Source organism: Podarcis vaucheri, assembly GCF_965113315.1.
Source record: "Podarcis vaucheri genome assembly, chromosome: 6".
Taxonomy (NCBI): Eukaryota; Metazoa; Chordata; class Lepidosauria; order Squamata; family Lacertidae; genus Podarcis; species Podarcis vaucheri.
The window spans coordinates 75,203,253-75,222,634 of NC_138764.1; the positions used below are offsets into that span (position 1 = coordinate 75,203,253).

The 19,382-nt window shown below is 45.6% G+C and overlaps 1 protein-coding gene across 1 annotated transcript; it reads right to left on the bottom strand.

The window, feature by feature from the left end:
- Positions 1-610: 610 nt before the first annotated feature.
- SHISA4 (shisa family member 4) lies at positions 611-17,358 on the bottom strand. Its single transcript, XM_082227505.1, has 5 exons — positions 17,166-17,358; positions 6,129-6,300; positions 4,289-4,422; positions 1,940-2,119; positions 611-740 (listed from the first exon to the last, which is right to left on the bottom strand). Exons 1-5 carry the CDS (start codon positions 17,221-17,223, stop codon positions 694-696), a joined length of 591 nt encoding a protein of 196 aa, XP_082083631.1. The 5' UTR covers positions 17,224-17,358; the 3' UTR covers positions 611-693.
- Positions 17,359-19,382: the final 2,024 nt, after the last annotated feature.

Here is a 19,382-nt window from a genome sequence, read left to right on the forward strand (position 1 = left end):
AGAACCTCATTTAAAGTAGATGCTCTAACTTCCACCCACCCCTCCAAGGCCACAGACAAAGCTGAAGTGGAAAGGGTTTGGGTAAGGGATGCTGGACAAGTACCCAGCTTAGCTATTTGTAAAAAAAGGAGGGACACTGGGTGAGTAAATTTAATGATGTATAACAGCCACATGTGATATCAGGCTCCTGGGGTATTTGCATATCCTCCCACCCCCCTTTTCCAAAGTTTCAAGACTTCCTTAAGAGACAAAACCTCAACCTGGGGCCATGAACAGCAGGCGTAATGGATCCTTGTGCTTTGTCAGGGAACAGGGTGGACCGAAGTCCTTATGTGAGATACAGACTGTTGCACTTTGCTCTCCGTTGCCGCCTTGAGACAGTCACCTCCTCCCTTCCCATCGAAGAGGCTCAGCTGCACAGTCGATGGAGCAGTGAAGTGACACATGTGGCATTTGTGGTGGTCTTAACGCATGCTCTTTCCTGAGCCCAGGTGGAAGGCAAGGAGGGCTAGCAGCTTCTCCACAGTGACACAGGCAGGAATTGCAAGAATTGGGGGTGGCGGGTGCGCAGGCAAAGACGTAGAGAGTCACGATGCCTCCTACCATGCAGAGCGGGAAACCCAATACAGGTTCTGTGGAAATGGCAGACCCAGAGAGAAAGGGCTCCTTTGGATAGTCTCTGCAAGGTCCTCCTCAGGTGCTGGGCTGTGACGGCTGTGGTGGGATGTAGGGTGGGGGAGCTGCAGCAGAAAGAGAGGAGCAATCAGGATGTGGCTAGAGGCACTGAAGGTTAAAGTGAGACTAGCCTCAGAGGGAGGGGTGGATGTGAAAGTCATCCCTCAGCAGTTGCATGCTGCACAGTGCACAAGGATAAGGGAGGTGTTATCCCCCCACATCTCAGGAACAACCAGAAGAAGCTCTCGGGCCACATTCACACCACAGATTTTAAGCACTATGGTACCATTTTAAAGAGTCATGGCTCTCCCTAAAGAATATTGGGAGTTGAAGTGTGCTGAGAGTTATGAGAAGACCCAGATTCTGCCTCCAGAGCCACAATTCCCAGAGCTCTCTGTGAAGAGGAATTTATCGTTAAACCACCCAGGTAGCAGTGATGGCTAGTACGCCCATTGGGACTGGTAAGACAGAAGGCAGAGAGGCCAACAACACATGGAGACAGAGCAAAGTACCTTGGAAGTTGAACGGAATCCGTTTCAGAAGTCCGTTTGACTTCCAAAATGTTCGGAAACCAAAGCGTGGCCTCTGATTGGCTGCAGAAAGTTCCTGCAGCCAATCAGAAGTTGTGGAAGCCCCATCGGACATTCAGATTCACTTGCGGGTTTGCGGCGTTTGGGAGCCAAAACTTTCGAGAACTAAGCTGTTCGAAAACCAAGGCACTACTGTAGAGCCAACTAATTTGAGTTTCCCACCTCCCCATCCTCCTCCCTGCTGAGTTGGCAATGGCTGAAACGCAGCCTGCTCTACAGATGTAGGAGTCAATAGCAACCCTGATACCTGGAAGGAGACAGTGCCACCCCCTGGAATGAATGTAAGTTAAGAAGGCAGGCAGAGGCTGGCCAATGTTGGTAGAAGAGTTCACCATTCGCCCTGTTGGACCATCTTCCACTTCCCGGTAGTAACCTCTGTTCTGGAGATGTTGGTCTAGAACAGGGTGGCTAATCTCAGAAACCTGCAGAAGTTTCTGGACCACAATTCCCGTGATCCCTGAGTATTGTCCATGGTAGCTGGGGGAGATGGGAGTTTATGTCTAACAAAACCTGAAGGTTCCCAACACCAGCCCCCTTCTTTCCCCATTTGGTGGCTGAATGAAATGTAACACTTCAATTCCTAAGGCAGGTTCTCTGTACAGAAGGAGAGGATAAGACAAAGCTTTAACTAAGGCCCACATGTCTTCAAGTCTGATTTCCCCCTCCTTTCTTACCTGCAGGGTTGTAGTATGGTGGCCCAGGTGGGTATAGAGGATACTGTGCAGCTGGTGCTGTGGGAGGATAGGAAACAACTGGTGTATAGCCAGGATGATATGGTGCTGGCCCAGCTTTGGGATCCATAGGGTAAGGCCCTGGAGGCTGGGCAGGGTAGCCAGAAAGTGGGATCTCTTGACCTGGGACAAAGGAAACAGACTCTGTGAGTATATGCTGGGCTGATGAGTCTACAAGTCAGGCAAGGAAAACCTGTGATGCTCTAGATGTAGTTGGACTGCAGCTCCCTTCAACCCTTCACATTTGGCATGCTGATTAGTGCCGATGGGATTTTGGAATCCAACATGTGAAAAGCCACAGATTCACCTCCATGCCTCCCCTAACTTGCTTTCCCTGCCCCCTCTAAACTGCCCCTCTAAGCCCCAGACATTGTAACTTTTCCTCTTAGGGGAGGTGTTCTAGCCTCTGGTCTTTTGGGAGTCTGGTCCTGCAACTTTTTGAGATGTCCTGTATTGTTTCTTAAGTGCACAGATCAGAACTGTGCACAGTATTCTTAGGGTGGTCTCACCATGGAGTTGTATTAAGGCATTACCATATCAGCAGGCTTGTTTTCAAACCCTTTCCTAAGATTTCCTAACATGAAATTCACTATTATTATTATTATTATTATTATTATTATTATTATTATTATTATTATTAAAGTGGTGTACTGAGCCAATGAGCTTTCCTGGTCAGTCACTTGCCGGCTGAGACCATATTGGTGTAAACATGAATGTAGGATGTTCATCATTTTACACACATTTTGGAGTTATTTGTTTTGGGGAACAAAAGCGGTCCCATTTAATCCCCAGAGCTTCATTTGCTGTTGTTTATGCTTTTACCAGCGGGAAGGTAAACGGCGTTCCGTGTGCGGCTCTGGCTCGCCAGAGCAGCGTTGTCACGCTGGCCACGTGACCCGGAAGTGTCTTCGGACAGCGCTGGCCCCCGGCCAATAGATGTGAGATGGGCGCACAAACCCCAGAGTCTGTCAAGACTGGCCCGTTCGGGCAGGGGTACCTTTACCTTTACCTTGGACGCGGGTGGCGCTGTGGGCTAAAGCCTCAGCGCCTAGGGCTTGCCGATCGAGAGGTCGGCGGTTCGAATCCCCGCGGCGGGGTGCGCTCCCGCTGCTCGGTCCCAGCGCCTGCCCACCTAGCAGTTCGAAAGCACCCCCGGGGGCAAGTAGATAAATAGGTACCGCTTACCAGCGGGAAGGTAAACGGTGTTCCGTGTGCGGCTCTGGCTCGCCAGAGCAGCGTTGTCACGCTGGCCACGTGACCCGGAAGTGTCTTCGGACAGCGCTGGCCCCCGGCCAATAGATGTGAGATGGGCGCACAAACCCCAGAGTCTGTCAAGACTGGCCCGTTCGGGCAGGGGTACCTTTACCTTTACCTTTATGCTTTCACATAAGCTTTTCAGGAAAAGACCCTGATGTTGGGAAAGATTGAGGGCACAAGGAGAAGGGGACAACAGAGATGGTTGGACAGTGTTCTCGAAGTTACCAACATGAGTCTGACCAAACTGCGGGAGGCAGTGGAAGACAGGAGTGCCTGGCGTGCTCTGGTCCATGGGGTCATGAAGAGTCGGACACGACTAAATGACTAAACAACAAGCATGCTTTCATAGTCCACACATGCAAAGAAAACCACAGCTAAGTGCCCCAATCTAGTAATGCGTAGGTCTACTCTTACAGGTCAGTTGTCTTGATAAATATCCTTGCAGAAGAGGCTATATAGCATATTTAACTGGGCAACAAACACAGTATGCTATAGATAGATTAACATCTCCAAGACAGAGAACATCAAGGTCTAAGCCAAATGTTCTGTAAGGCCTGCCTTGCTGGATCTGACCAAAGTTCCATTTACTCTAACACTCTCTGTCTTCCACAGTAGCTAGTCAAATGCCACAGGAAAGATTCCCCATTGGAACACATCTGAACTATAGAAGTCCCATTGCAAATATGAATGCATTTTATAGAAAATGGGCTGATCCCCAGCTGAAACCCTCTCTGCATGTTATATGCTGCATTATGAGACATGAATATATCGTTATGCAGAACAGGTTTAAAACCAAAGAAAATTTGATTTGTTTTTGCTTTGCATGACCTTGCACATCCAATTGCTGCCTTAAGAAAAATAAAAATCATAAAACATTGATATTATCAGACCTGCAGCTTACCAGAACACTTCCATCAAAGCATATAAACAGTATCTGCATAAGAATTTGCAGATTGTGGAGATCCATATCATCTCTAATCCTGAGCTACTTGTGAGAAAGAAGGTCATGGCCCACATCACCAGAACTTCTCCTACCTTGATAGGGTGTCTGAAGGTGATGCCGTCGCTGGTACAAGTAGCAGCAGGAGCACAGGAAGCAGCAGACAATTGTGGCAACAATAGCCACAAAGAGAATCACAGCTGAAGCGATGCCAGCAATGGTTTTGGGGCTATAGGATACAGACAGAGGTGATAAATGAGCTGTGCATACAATAGCATCTGATACCAAACCAGACACCAGAGATTCCAGAAGTAGACTTGATTGAGGTAGAAATAAATGGGTTTTTCTTAATAATAACAAATAATTGTGTTGTCAATATAGATGAGCTAAGTGACAGATTACTTTTAGCTGTACGTAAAAAAACCACCCTCTACCCCATACCTATAATTACATGATTAAGAATAACAGTTTCATGAATTAGTCTGCATTGAATGTGTGGTCAAATGCTTCCTCTTCTAGTTTTTAGCTACCCTGATTGTGAGGTAAATGGAATAAATAGTTAACTCACCAGGGCATCAACAGGAAGCCTTGTTAAGCTACCTGGAAACTGATGAGGGCAGAGTGGAAACCTACTGGATCCAACAACCTTTGGGGCAGACAATTTTAATATACCATATGTATGTAGGGAGACTATAGAAACTATGGCAGGAGTGGAGAACATTTTATAGTCAAAAGGTTGCAATCCTTCCTGGGCACCCTTTGGAGGGAGCAGGGCACATGCCATTGATGGACAGGGGTAGAGACAAAAGTGGGTGGGGTCAGAGGCTAAAAATGGGTGGAGCAACCTTTGTATAGTAGGCTGCACTCCAGCCGCACAAATGTCAGAAGTTGCTCACACAGCTCTCCATCTTCTAGCCAGGCAATCCAGAGGTAATACCAGAAATCAAGGATATGTTCCAGCTAGGCAGGAGTACCTAAGGAGGACATGGAGCAGACCTGAGGGCCAGACAGAGAGGCCTGGAGGGCCACATTCAGCCCTTGGGCTTGAGGTTTTCCAACCCTGGAGTAGGAGATCCCATGAGGTTCACCTTCACTAGGGACTGATCTTACCTATAATATCCATGAATTCTAACTGAGGTATGAGCTCTGTACTTTATGCTCAAATCAGTGAGGTGTGTGGATCACAGTGTGTGTATACATGCATGTGTCTGCAGTAGGGATGTGAAAAGACAGTGTTTTCCATTCTGCCTTGTATTCCCAACATGCAGAACTGTTTCCATTCTGCTGCATCTCACCTTCTGCCAAAAACAATGTTATTCATCTCGCCGTCCATTGTAGTGAATTTATGTAACTTACATCATTTATGTAATTAATTAAGTAAATTATGCCATTACCTTATCACTGCATTACTCCACCCCGATCATTTCAATGCAAAGAGATGCAATGCAAATAGGGGGAGGGATGTAATTAATTACGTATCATTTGAGGATGGAAAGCAGCAGCAGGAAATGACAATCATGTTCACTGGATGGATGTCTATTTTGGATATGGTGCAAATAAATGAAAGTTGGCAAATCCCACTCCCATTTCTGTTTTGTCAGAATTTTCCAATATCCCTTAGGGTCCATCTCCATGGTGAAAGCCATTTCCAGCTGCACAGCAGGAATTTTGATTATAAAAACCACTCAGAGGAAATTATTCCCCTGCCCCCACACAGCCACTATTATGATCTGATCAAATTTGCAACCCCTCCATGGCTGCATATCAGGAACAAAAAGGAGTGGGGGATAATAATAAGTCAGCTCACTTCTTTCTTCCTCAGCTCCATCTGGTTTAGCCTTTTCAAGTACTGAAGCACAACCTTGAACCTTTCTTCCTCTCTCTCTTTTTCTCCCAGTCCCTCCCTTTCTTGGCACACACCTTGCCTGTTCTTACCCAAATGCTAGGCAGTGCTTTTGTTGCCGTTCAGTGAGGAGTTTCCTGAGGTCAATGCAGCAGTAACGCTGATAGCAGTCACCACAGCAGAAGGAGGGAAAGTGGCAGTCGAAACCGGGATGCCATGAGCCATTTCGGTCCATGTACCACTTGCAGTCCTCATCGGCTGAGACTGTGAGAAGGTTAAATAAGTCATTTGTTAGTCTTTACCTGCCTCTGAGCATGTGCAGAGTACATTTCCCTCACCACTTGTCAACTGCAGCCTGTCTGCTTCCCTACCCACATGCTTAAAATAAATGACAGTGATGCCATATAACAGCACAACTTTATCACTGCTAGCATTCATACCGGGGGGGGGACCATCTATTTTCTTCCACCACTGGAATACAGCCTAAGGAGCGCACTAGAATGCAATCCAATAATACAAGATGCAGTCTTTGTCATCTAGCTATTCCCTGCTCAAGATCCACTTTTACAAGGACCAGGATATCAGGATATACTGCACATCTTCCTCTAAATGCAATATAGATTTCCTGCATGAATGCAAACAAATGGAAAAGTTGTATCGCAATTCCTTATGACAATTCTATGTTCTTTCTCTGCGATTGCTTCCAGAGGTGGACAATTTAGCAGCACCCAAAACACTGCTGCTCGAAGTAGAACAGCAAATCTGTTTCCAAACTTCTAACACTCTTCAGCCAAGGGGACACTCTGCTTTTCCACAGCCCAAATGTTGGAGTGGGGCCATTTTCATTGGGGCCATTATGTGTGAAGGAAGGATTAAATACTCCCCATTCACTGCACTGCCAATCATGATTGCCTCTCCAGCATAGAAATGGAGGGGTTAATGTGATAGTGTTTATTCCTAGAGAGATGGAACAGTTGACAGAGAAGAAAATGACTAGGGCAATCTATTCAGGCCATAACTGGCCAAAATAGCCACCCAGCAGGTCATCTACACGTGGGGAAATTATGCACCTATTCTATAGAGCTTTTAAAAGTTGGATTTTAGGACTGCTGGGAGGGAAACAAACCAGAAACTGAACAGACAGAATATGAGATAGGGGTGTTTTGTTCACTGTGCAGATGCCTTCATTAAAATAAAATTAAAAAGTGACTAAAGCAGGCTATTTCACAGTAAATTTCCTACCAAAGTAAGAACAGCTGGGTCACATTAAGTGAGACAGCAACACTTTCGAATTCTCTGTGGCTAAAGAATTCCCATAAATAGAACTGGTGTGCAACATAATAGCTACCATCAAGGGGACTTTAACCAAAAACTTCCATTTCCACTGAAGGGAGCTAGTAAAGATATAACAGGCCAAGATAAAATGGACTTGAAAGTTTCTAGTGAAGCCCTCTATTTAAATGGACAAGGGAGTATTGACACCCTCTATACATCGGCTGGGACTCCTAAAATAGCTAATGCTTAATCTTCATCCAGTTTCTAATCCAATCAAAGCAACACTGTATCACCTATCAAGTGATCAAGAGTCCTAATGCCAGTAGTGTCCTTTGCAATAAATGCACTAAACCTCACATGAACTCCTCTCCTTTGTAAACCAGGTAAAGGTAATAGTCTTTATTCCACACTGGAGGGGAGCCCCATCTGATGAAGCATCTTGGGCCCAGTGGCAAAGCTTCAAAGTGACAAGTGAGGTGGGAAGCTGGGCAAGGAGACCAGGGCAGGCTATTGTCTCCAACCTGCTATTCTCTCTGTAACAAATCCCAAGCTCCAAAACAAATTAGCATAACAAACCATAAAATCGGAGATGAAGCAAGGATGTCAGAAGTATGACTGTCTGCCTGCTGGAAAGACATTGTGGGTGCTCAGTGCAATGAGCTCCTGGCCTCCAGGTAACAAGTTTGTTGTTCTAGAGCAGGGATGTCCAACCTGTAGATCGTGATCTACCGGTAGACCACCAGGATGCTCCAGGTAGATCGTGGGACAATAGGAAGTGATCACTGAGAAACAGCTTTGGCCTCTCCCCCCCCCCAAAAAAAAGCTGAACAACCCTTGGCAAATCTCCCCCCATTTAGTTGCCACCTTTGGTAGATCACTGCCAGTTTTTTTATACTGGGAGTAGGATCACAGTCTCTTGGGAGTTGGACATGCCTGTTCTAGAGTAAACATCTCCCAATGGGGATATGTAAGCTTTTGGCACACTTTCGCCCTCTTCACTTTTTCAAGTCCTACTTCAATTCCCTTCTCCTTTTCCCTCGGAAGCAGAGACAATTAACCAGACAGCCTCCAATTCCCTATGTAGATACATGTCCTGAGCAAGAGAAGTAACAGATCACCGGGACCATCCAATAAAGCCAAATGTTGGAAGGACAGACACAGCACATAGTTAAAGGGCACACTGTTGAAAGGTGTTGTGATGGCCACCAGTCTGGATGGTTTTAAAAGGAGATAAGACAAATTCATGCAGACAAGTCTATGGCAGTGCTCGCTAGCCATTATGGATATCAGAAGAAGTGTGCTTTGGCATACCAGTTGCTGAGCATTGCAAGTGGTGGGGGGGGGAAGAGTACTGTAGGCTAGATGGGGCCTTGGCCTGATCCAGCAGGCTCCTCTTTTATTCTTTTCATTGGCTGTATTAACTCATTGTCACCCCTTATCTGCAGTTGAACAAAATGTAGGACAAAACTGCTTTTCCTGTTGTCCAGACAACATGGTGCACATGTAGCCATTCTGCTTTTATAATAAATAGACGAGGGGGCAGGTGCTGAAGTCACATGCATGTCCTTCCTTCTTGGAAATGTAGATGAGCATGCATATATAAAGCCTCTCGCAGGCGAGAAAAATCAGGCACACATAGATCATATTACATCAGACCTGGCCGTGAGTCAGGGCAGCAGGGGAACAGGAAACTGAAACTCCTCCGCTCTTTGAGACATGTAGACTGGGCAGCTGCTGTGGTTTTATATTGCCACCTAGAGTATCATGTTTTGGAAGTTCATACTCACGCTCCAAGTCCCCTTCCATATGTAATCTCCACATATGGAACATGATCGGCTGCCTTGGAATGGATGGAAATGATGCATGCCCTGCTCTATACACACAGCGCTGCTTTGATTCATGAAACCTGTCTTATCCAGCCAGGTCCAGCTCCTTACTCAGGAATCCCACCCTCCTGTCATTCTGCTTGTGACCTTTGGGCCATAGCAACCACCATAAGCTCTCAAATCTTTTAGGAAGCTGTATCGATGCACTAGGTGCATAGAGCACGCAGGGTCTGCTTGTATTTTAGCAGTGAGGAAACTATCTAGTACTTTTGGGCGATGATGGGGCAAATCGGCAAATCCATCCAGTTCAAGATAATTTCAATGCCATCATAATAACTTGCACTTAAACCATAAGTTATTTTAATACATTTTGTTTTCAAACTATGCTGAACTTCTGAAGAAACTGTCATAACCATCTGTCGTAAACAAGCTATTTTATTTACTTATAATATTTTGTTCTTTCACAATGATGTGCATGATTCTTATGACCACCACTATATTCTCACAACAATCCTGTGAGACAGGTTAAGTTACAACATCACACACTGAGCTTCGTGCCCAAGTGGAGCTCTGAACCAGCCCTTGTCCAAAACTCCAACCACTAACACAGCATTATATTTTTTGACAAATTGTAGTCCCTTCAACATCTGCAATTCTAAAAGCAGCCCCTCCCCACCATGCAAGCAATTCCCTTACAGAGAAGGTGTATTTTCACCATGCCACACAACCTAGAAATGTGTTTGTAATCCCTGGCAGTAAATACAAAATTAAGGCAAATCTCAAAAGTAATGATCTGATGATTACTCAATAAATACGATTCCCATACAGTAACTTCTGTCTTTGTACTTTTGTCTTTCCAGGCTGTGATGCTTTAAGGTTTGCATTTTTTATTCTTTGTTTTCTTCCTTTTTGTTATGTTTGCACTTTTCTCTTTGTAATGAATCAATAAAATATATATACATTTTAATAAATACATTGACTTCCCTTTATCTTGAGTGTGCTCAGTGTCCCCCAGTCCATGGAAACTGCGTTTATTATTTACGAACATATTTTGCATTTCTATTATTACTGTTGTTGTTGTTGTTGTTGTCATTGTTGTTATTTTATTAACTGCCCTTCATCCTAAGGCACCCAATTAGCACTACCCTCTCAGTCAACAATAAATGTTAAAATCATTTTAAAAAAACAGAACCCTAAAAGTTAAATAGAAATAAACCTGCACTACAAAATTAAACAATTACATAAAACCAGGTGCAGCAAAACATATATGAAAACAACAGAGTTAAAAATACCAAAAATCTTTAAGTAATCTCAAAATGTCTGGGGGAAAATAAAACAAAATTGACAAACATGACCTAGATGCCACACGAGATTCGAGGGTGTTTCACAATTGGGATGCCATTGCTGCAAAGGCCCTTCCTCTGACAGTCCCCACTGTCCCATCCACAATACAGACCGACTGAGAAACATTAGCTAGAAGTTGCATGGCTTTGTGGGTTAAGAAAGTTGAAAAACAGCCACAAGACCACAAAACTACAGGGCTGGCAGACACCTAAAGGTCATAGCCACCTGGTCCAAAAAAAGGAATGGAAATATACTGGGTCTCAGGAAAGACAATCTCATCAAGGGCCCATATTTGCTGTGCTCACTCACTGAGCCAGGACTAGCAGCCAGGATAGGCAAAACAGTGGTACCTCGGGTTAAGTACTTAATTCGTTCCGGAGGTCTATACTTAACCTGAAACTGTTCTTAACCTGAAGCACCACTTTAGCTAATGGGGCCTCCTGCTGCCGCCGCACCACCGGAGCCCAATTTCTGTTATTATCCTGAAGCAAAGTTCTTAACCTGAAGCACTATTTCTGGGTTAGCGGAGTCTGTAACCTGAAGCGTATGTAATCTGAAGCGTATGTAACCCGACGTACCACTGTATATAAGTTATTTTATTTTATTTTATTTTATTGTAGGAGGACCAGCTGCACCTCCCTTTCTCTGCAGACCACAGCATCACTCTTTCCCCTGGCACTGGAAGCCCAGAAAAGAGAAAAGGGTGTGCATAGCCACCATTAACACTCTCATATTACTTCTTCTATAGGGTTTGAGCCATGCAGTAGGAATAGCTCTGCGGTGACAGGATGGAAAGTAGAAAAGCAAGCTAATACAAGCGTAGCCTTCTAACATGTAGGAAGATTTGGACACCGGAAAGGAATTTCTTCAGTGTCTTCCAACCAGAAATCTGAATCATATACCTCCCTGTCTATTTCAATATGATCTTAGAGACGCTCGTACAACAGACTTGTTTTTGGCTAGATAGTCGATTTACTGAGTTTAATCACTCTTTAGTGTTTTGTGCAGAGATATTGCCAAGCATGGAAAAAGCACTCTTGCAACAGAGCTTGAATAATTAACGTTTCTGGCACCAACTCCTTTAGTGCAGTAAAAACATCTCTTCCTTATACAAAACTGGAAAAAAGGAAAAACCACTCTCCTAGTATTATCGGGGTCATAAGCAACACAGATCCAAGACAGAAACAAATGTCTATAGAAAGATAAGTGTAGGTATGGACATTTTTAACAGAAACATCTAGCCAGATCCACTCAGAGGTTTTTCAGAATAAAAAGGTCTTCACCAACCACCCAAAGACTAAGATCCAATCAACTTGATAAAAAATTCTGCTTCTATAGCTTGCAGATCACAAGAGTCGGCCACGACTGGACCTAATGGTCAGGGGTCCCTTTACCTTTTAATGAAAGATTACACTGAGCCCACTTAAGGCTCCTGCTTTTGTGTGCTGGTGACAGGGGTGATGTGTTTCTCCTCTGGGGGGGCTGCTTCCTCCTCTGGCCTTTTTATCAGTAAGTAAGCCCCTGCTGCCCAAGCTGCTTTTCTACCCAAGAAAGGAAAGAAATATAGGTATCACAGATGATAAAAAGCAGTCAAGAGAGTAATTCTGAACAGTAAAATGGCCATGGTTAAAGAGACTCTTCTACTCTTGATCACAGCCTTCCATGGCTGATTTGATTTTTAAAGGAAGAAGCTATCACTGATCCAGAGACCGACCTTCCAGATGTTGCTGGACTACAATTCCCATCATTCCTGACAGCCAGATATGGTTGGAGTTGATGGGAGTTGGAGTCCAACAACAACTGGAGGATCATAGGCTCTCCTTCCTGTCTGGCCTACACCCCCACCTGCATACTCCTTTTGCTCTATAAATTAGGTTTTCACCCCCTCCTTTTTGTGCAATGAGGAGAGCCCCTGGTTTTAAACTGATTGGCCTGCCACCGTTATGCATAGTTTGAGCCTCAGTTACTTAGATTTGTGGCTCACATTTTCTCCTGCCACACTGACTTGCTCTTGCCAGAACCTTTCCTTGATTTTTTTTAAAATTAAAAAAAACATCTCTTTGCAGCTGTATTTTGTGTTGGGAATTGCAGCATAACTTCTGTGTGTGTTTTTAATTGTCGCAAATTGAAAACTGCTTTGAAAACTTCTTTTAATCTCAAGCGTGGGGCAGAGACTGTGGGTGGAGCTCAATTCAATGTAGCACTAATAAAGGAAGGAAGGTTTACTTACACAGTGGGACATTTCCCCCTGCACACCCCTAAATCTGTTCTGGGATTTCCGCCCCCCCCCAACCCTCCAGAGAAGATATAAGGGGCAGAGGAGATAGGAAAGGAGGGAAATCCTACTGCATGAGCAGAGCTCTCATTCCATGCATGCAATGCCTCCATTGAATTCCACCCTATATCTAGATCTAAGGCAGAGTCATCTGACTTGCGATAGATCTTAGATTACTCCTCCACTGAACAAAACTACTGCCACAGACCAAACACAACAGACTGTTACAGAGAGAGTCCCTAACACTCCATCTGCCAAAGCACTGGATAGGTTTTTCTGCCCAATAAGCACTGCGGCTTCAAGAATACAGGGTTTTTCTTCTCCTCAGTAGGAAAACAGGACAAATGAATTTTGGGGTGCAAGAAAAATAAGTTTTCTTCTGTCTCTAGGAACTGTTATGGAAGTAAATAAAGAAGCTGGGTAGAAGTCAGTGTCTGAAATCAGCAGGGAAATTGTGACTTACTAGTAAGTCAGTTTGGTAGTTGGATGCTAAAAAAAAAAAAGGTAAAGGACCCCTGGATGGTTAAGTCCAGTCAAAGGCAACTGTGGGGTGCAGTGCTCATCTCGCTTCAGGCCAACGGAGCCAGTGTTTGTCCACAGACAGCTTTCCAGGTCATGTGGCCAGTGTGACTAAACCGCTACTGGCGCAATGGAACACAGTGACGGAAACCAGAGCGCACGGAAAAGTCGTTTACCTTTCTGCCACAGAGGTATCTATTTATCTACTTGCACTAGTGTGCCTTCCACTGCTAGGTTGGTCGAAGCTGGGACAGAGCAACAGGAACTCACCCCATCGCACAGATTCAAACCGCTGATCTTCTGATTGGCAAGCCCAAGAAACTCAGTGGTTTAGACCACTGAGTCCAGTGGTTTGGACTAGGACCCAGGAGATCAGGGTTCAAATCTCCATTTATGAGGCTCACTGGGGGACCTTGGGCCAGAGTTGTTGTGAGGTCGAAATGGGGAGGGGGAGAACCAAGTATGGCACTCTTAATTCCCTGGAGGAGAGTTGGGATATACCGTAAATGTAACAAACAAGTAATAACTCTAATGGGTATGTTAAGGGATAAGTAATCTATATTAAGTTAATCTGAGACGGCAGTCTGGGACAACACTCTGAGGAGAGACTATTTTTCAGGATTGAGGAATCAATTCTCTATCTCTCTCTTGTAAATATCATTGCTGGCATTTACTTCGTTAATCACAGGCCCATTGTAGTTATCAGCACTATTTTGGAAATGGCACCCCACAAAAGAGACAGAGTTTATAGATTCCATACAGATACTGTTTTCATAAAACATGCAGAAATATATTTGAGGCTCTCTAGTACTTCTTGTTCCATATAGCAATAGTTGTTACCATAGGATAAAATGTGTAAAAGAAACAACAAGTGCATTCCTGCCAATAAGGGCTTTCCATTTGCTTTAGATTTAAGGAAAAGCAACTACAAGCAAATTATTGGAGGGGCCTTAGTTCAGTGACAGAGCACACAACTGGTACATAGAAAGCCTCATCAACCCCTGGCACCTCCAGTTAAGGAGAAATACTTCTGCCTTAATACAGCGGAGAGCTGCAGCCAGTCAGAATAGACAGTATTGGGGTCATAGGAGCCAATTCCTAGGGGTCATGGGGGCTTCGGCCCCCACAATATTTTAGGGGGCCAAGTCCCTGCAAAGTTGATGGGCATTCCCATTCAAATAGTGTGTCTGCATGGCATCATGTGATCAAGAGCCTAGGACTTGCGATCAGAAGGTCGGTGGTTCGAATCCCTGCGGCGGGGTGAGCTCCCGTTGCTCAGTCCCTGCTCCTGCCAACCTAGCAGTTCGAAAGCACGTCAAAGTGCAAGTAGATAAATAGGTACCACTCCGGCGGGAAGGTAAACGGCATTTCCGTGCGCTGCTCTGGTTCGCCAGAAGCGGCTTAGTAATGCTGGCCACATGACCCGGAAGCTGTACGCCGGCTCCCTCAGCCAATAAAGTGAGATGAGCGCCGCAACCCCAGAGTCATCCGCGACTGGACCTAACGGTCAGGGGTCCCTTTACCTTACCTGGGCCCCCTCAATATTTTATTCAAGTTGGCACCCCTGGTTGGGGTAGATGGCCCAATGCTCCGAATAAGGCAGCTTCATATGGTCACAGAGGTGCCTAATGTGAAAATGCTCAGTGTTTCAAGCATACAAAAGTACGCTTAGTATGTTTCACTCCCAGTTCTTCCATAACATCTAACATGTTAGCTTTTCATAAGCTTTCAGTGTGGGAGTGTATTAAAATATGCGGTCCCCCACTTCTACCTTCTGAAGTGGTATATTCTTATGTGGTAAGTAGCACTGGGAAGGGCCACAGCTCAACAGTTCAGAGTCTGATTTGCAAGCAGAAGGCCACAGGTTCAATCTCTAGCATCTCCAAATAGGGCTGAGAGATGCCCCCCCCCCAAGTCTGAAACTAGGAGAGTTGCTGCCAGTCAGTGTAGACAATACTGAGCCAGATGAACAAGTGGTCTGACTCAGTATATGGCTGTTTCCTGTGTCATAATTTTTTTTCTGAGTATTTGAATCAGCTCTGCAAACCTCAAACTGCAAAGCAACAATCTGAATAGTCAATTAAAAGAGCACTAGCAATTACACTCTGGCTCTTTCTATAGTATTGTCAGATAACCCCACTTTTTGGGGAAATAGAAAGGAATTATTGAGAGAGTCAGACAGCAGCATGTTCAGTTGCCAGGGATAAGTTACTGCATGCACTCAAGCCAATGCACAAATCCACAATTCTAAAAAAAGAAAGGCATAGTTATTTTTGAAACTCACACTGAATAAGACATTTAATTCTCTTGGTCCCCTCTAATTACAGGTTCAACATCCTTCCTTAGCCACAGACAAAAATTACCCACAAAGAACTCTATGGGGACGTGGCAGGAAATGGAAAAAGGGTTCAGCAGGTAAGCGTTGGTATGTGCCTTTTCAGTGGCTTCCAAGAGGTGCCCAAGATGCAGCAACAGAATGCATGGATTGGTGGCAGTGATCACAATACCTACAAAGTGCAAATACCATTGAAAGTTTTTCCCTGCACAAACTCCACAGAGATAAATGCTCACATTCTTGCACGGCTCCCATTCACTTCAATGGAGCGCACTCAGAAATTTTCAATATTTAGTATGGCAAGTTTCTTATATTTGACTCTTTTCTGGCTCCTAAAACCAATCCATGAATTCTACTTGTTTACTTGGGAAGATTATATACCACTTAATAATAAAAAAGGATTGTAATTCAGTGGTAGAGCATTTGCTGTGCATGAAGACACTGCCTGGTTCAATCCCAGACATCTCCAGGTAGGCCTGGGAATATCTGAAGTCCTGGAGATCCACAGTGTGGATGATACAGGGCAAGATGGACCAATGTTCTGGCTTGGTATAATGTAGCTTCTTAATATATCTAAAAGTGGTTTAAGATCCTCATTTAAAAAAAATAATAATACAGTAATAATGAAAATTACTAATTGAGGGAATACATAGTTTTAAGCCAAAACTCTAAGAAGGCTTAATAGATTCCTGTTGGGTTTGTTTCTAGGCAATCCATATGGTCAAGGACCAGTTTGGGCGTAATACTCTCCATAGGGTGTCTGCCTCCATAGGAACAAATCTGGCCTTGCTAGCTAGGGGTGATGGGAGTTGTAATTCAACAGCATCTGGGGACCCACAGGTTGAGAAATGTTGTGTGTAACCAATTCCAGTTTTAACTACCTGCACTTTCAAAAAGCGCTTCCACTTCTGTCCTGAATCTCCCACCACCCAGCTTCCTATACTCAGAGAGGGGTTAGGAAACTTCTCTCGATCCACTTTCTCGCCACACCATGAATAATCCATACACACCTCTGGTTAGCTTCAATCTAAGACGTAACTCCCAAGGCAGAAAACCTTGAGAAATATATGGAGTGGGGGCAGCCCTCAATTCACAAGCAAGCAGCAGCAAAGGGCCACCACGCGAGGATCCGCTTCTTCCCAACTAATGGGAGCTGTGTGAGGGTCCCCGGGGGCATTTTGCACATGCTCAGAGGCGTGGCTTCACAGGTTGAAAAAAACAATCTGGGGAACAACTTGCCCCGGGTTCGAATTCCGGGGAAGAAACAGATCTCTCTCCCCCCCCCCCCAGGCTTTTCCTCCTCCCAGCAGAGGCGCGCCCAGACCCGTGACCCATATTTCCAAGGGGCGCCAGGACAAGGCAGGGCTGTTGGCTCCACAGGTCGGGCCCGAAGCAGGCGCGCCCCCCAGCGCCCCTGTTGTTCTCCTGGGGAGGGAGGAGGAGAAAGGCACCTCGGGCGGGGCAGCGTGTAGCCTTGGGGGCGGCCCATCCTCCTGCCCCCCTCCCCACCTCGCCCGGGCCCCCTTGCCTTCCCTTCCCCTCTCCACCGCCTCACCGGAGGTTGCAGCAGCCAGGCTGCAGAGCACCATCGCCGCCAGGCCCCAGGCTCCCATCGCGGCAGCTCCCGACGGCTCAGACCAGCTCGGCGCGCCCCAGGGCGACGCTGCGGGAGAGGGCGGGAGCCGAGAAACCGGATCCGGGGGGGGCGGGAGGCGACGCCTCCTCCTCCTCCTCTTCTCCCGGGAAGGGCGGAGATCCTCACCCCACCCCAGTCCACTAGCGAGCACGACGACCGGCCTCGGGGAGCCAGACGCGGAGGCTGCTCCGCGGTGCTTCCCCTCGGGGCGTCTCCTTGGCGCCGCTGGTGGCGGGGGGCGAGATCGGGGAGGGAAAGGAGGACTAGTCTACTCGGCAGCGAAAGGCTGGAAATCGATGGCGAGAGGTTGGAAACCGGAGGGCTTTTCGAGCCCCACGTTTTGCTAGGGATGCGAGAGAAGAGAGTCGCGGAGGGCGGGAAGGATGCCCCCCCCCCACTGCAGAATTTAGACCTACGGCGATTTTTGCATGTCGTGCCTTTAGTTGGGCGTTTCGTGGCGAGGTGCAATAGCACCATCAAACACCATACAAAACTAACACAATTACGGGCGAGTCCCGTCAACATGCTGAACATTTCCATAGCTGCCAGCATCATCAGCGGGCAAGGGCTGTGTTGAACAAGGGAGCGTTTAAACGTGCGCCGAAATTGTATCCACGCATCATTTTCTAAGTGCTTGCAGACTGTTTAATTCTCTGTTCTAGGACCTTTCTTGGTATCAACGTCAAGCTAACCAGTTGGTAGTTGCTTGGTCGTCGTCCCTTCTTCTTCTTCTTTTGGAAGATAGGGACATTTGCCTGCCTTCAGCCCACAGGAACCCCAAAGAATTCTCAAGAATATAGATGGAGCCTCTAAAATTGCATGTGCAAGTTCCTTTAGTATCCCTAGGAGCAGTTCATCAGGCCCTGGAGATATGAATTCATTTACAGTAGCTAGGTGTTCTCTTATCACCTCTTGGGCTGCAGCTCCCCTTATGAATAATTTATTCTATCATCACCAGGTTGTTGGGCACTGTTTTCTTTTCGGGCAAAGCAAAGGCAGAGGCAAAGTAGGTTTTGAGCAGTCCCACTTTCTCCTCTGCCACTCAATAGCATCTCTCCATGCTTAAGAGTCACCTGTGTGGCACACATACACCTAGGTCCCCAGGTACATACTTAGGAGCATCAGACTTGAGAACAACCAAAACCATCCCCACTATGTTCCTTAGTATCATCTCACCATGGCCTGAAAGAAATGTATTCAGCTCAGTTATTAGAGGGCAAGGTCCTTTGTGGCAGAAGGAGCTTCTGAAGTCATCCAGGTGAACCAACCTTACCAAGCTTCCACCAAAACTATTCTCATTCACATACTAAGCCTGTGAGCAAAATCATCCAAAACAACAAATTCTACAGTTCCTTGATCATACTACAAAAGCCCAGATACTTATTCTGGGTAAAATGAGAATTTCAACTTTTATTTAAAAATATATAACTAGCCCTTAAAGCAGAAATGGCTAGTTCGTGGGCTGTATGTGGCCTGCCAAGATAATTTTGGTGCCCCATAGGACGCCCAACATTTATTGGTGGCAAATTCAGTGGTGCTGGTTGGGGGGGGGGGATTTCCCCATGTTTCCCCATGAACCCTTGGGTATAATATGGGTAATTTTCATCTGTGTAATTTTCTAAATACACCCCCAAAATGGCTCCCTTTTAGCTCTTTATAGTTCCATGTTGTAAAGAATGCTTTGCCTTAATTTTTGGCAGCACTATTAACAGTGATACTTACTGCGTTCAATAAATGAATGAGAAACAATCCAAGTATTTTCTTTGCACCAACTACATCTGTTGTTGCTGCTTTTTGGTACTGTTTCTATTATTTTGCATGTGCACACACAAGATAAGATAAAAATAAACACAGTACTACTCAGTAGCTGCCTGCAATGCTGTCAGCAGCCAAAGTGTGGACACCTTCAGCAATCTGTCCAGAGTTCTGCTGAATACATCAGAGTGGGGACAAGCAGTTGCAGCCAGCAGCACCACTTTAGCACTTAACAATAAGCACTAGTGAGCAAATTGTGTGTTGTGATTTGTAGTCTTTGTAATGGAGAACAAATGGTGTTGAGCAGGGAGGGGCAGTTGAACTGCTGTCAAATAAGCTTGAAGGCAAGGAAATGAATTTTGGAAGAGATTTATTAAATAA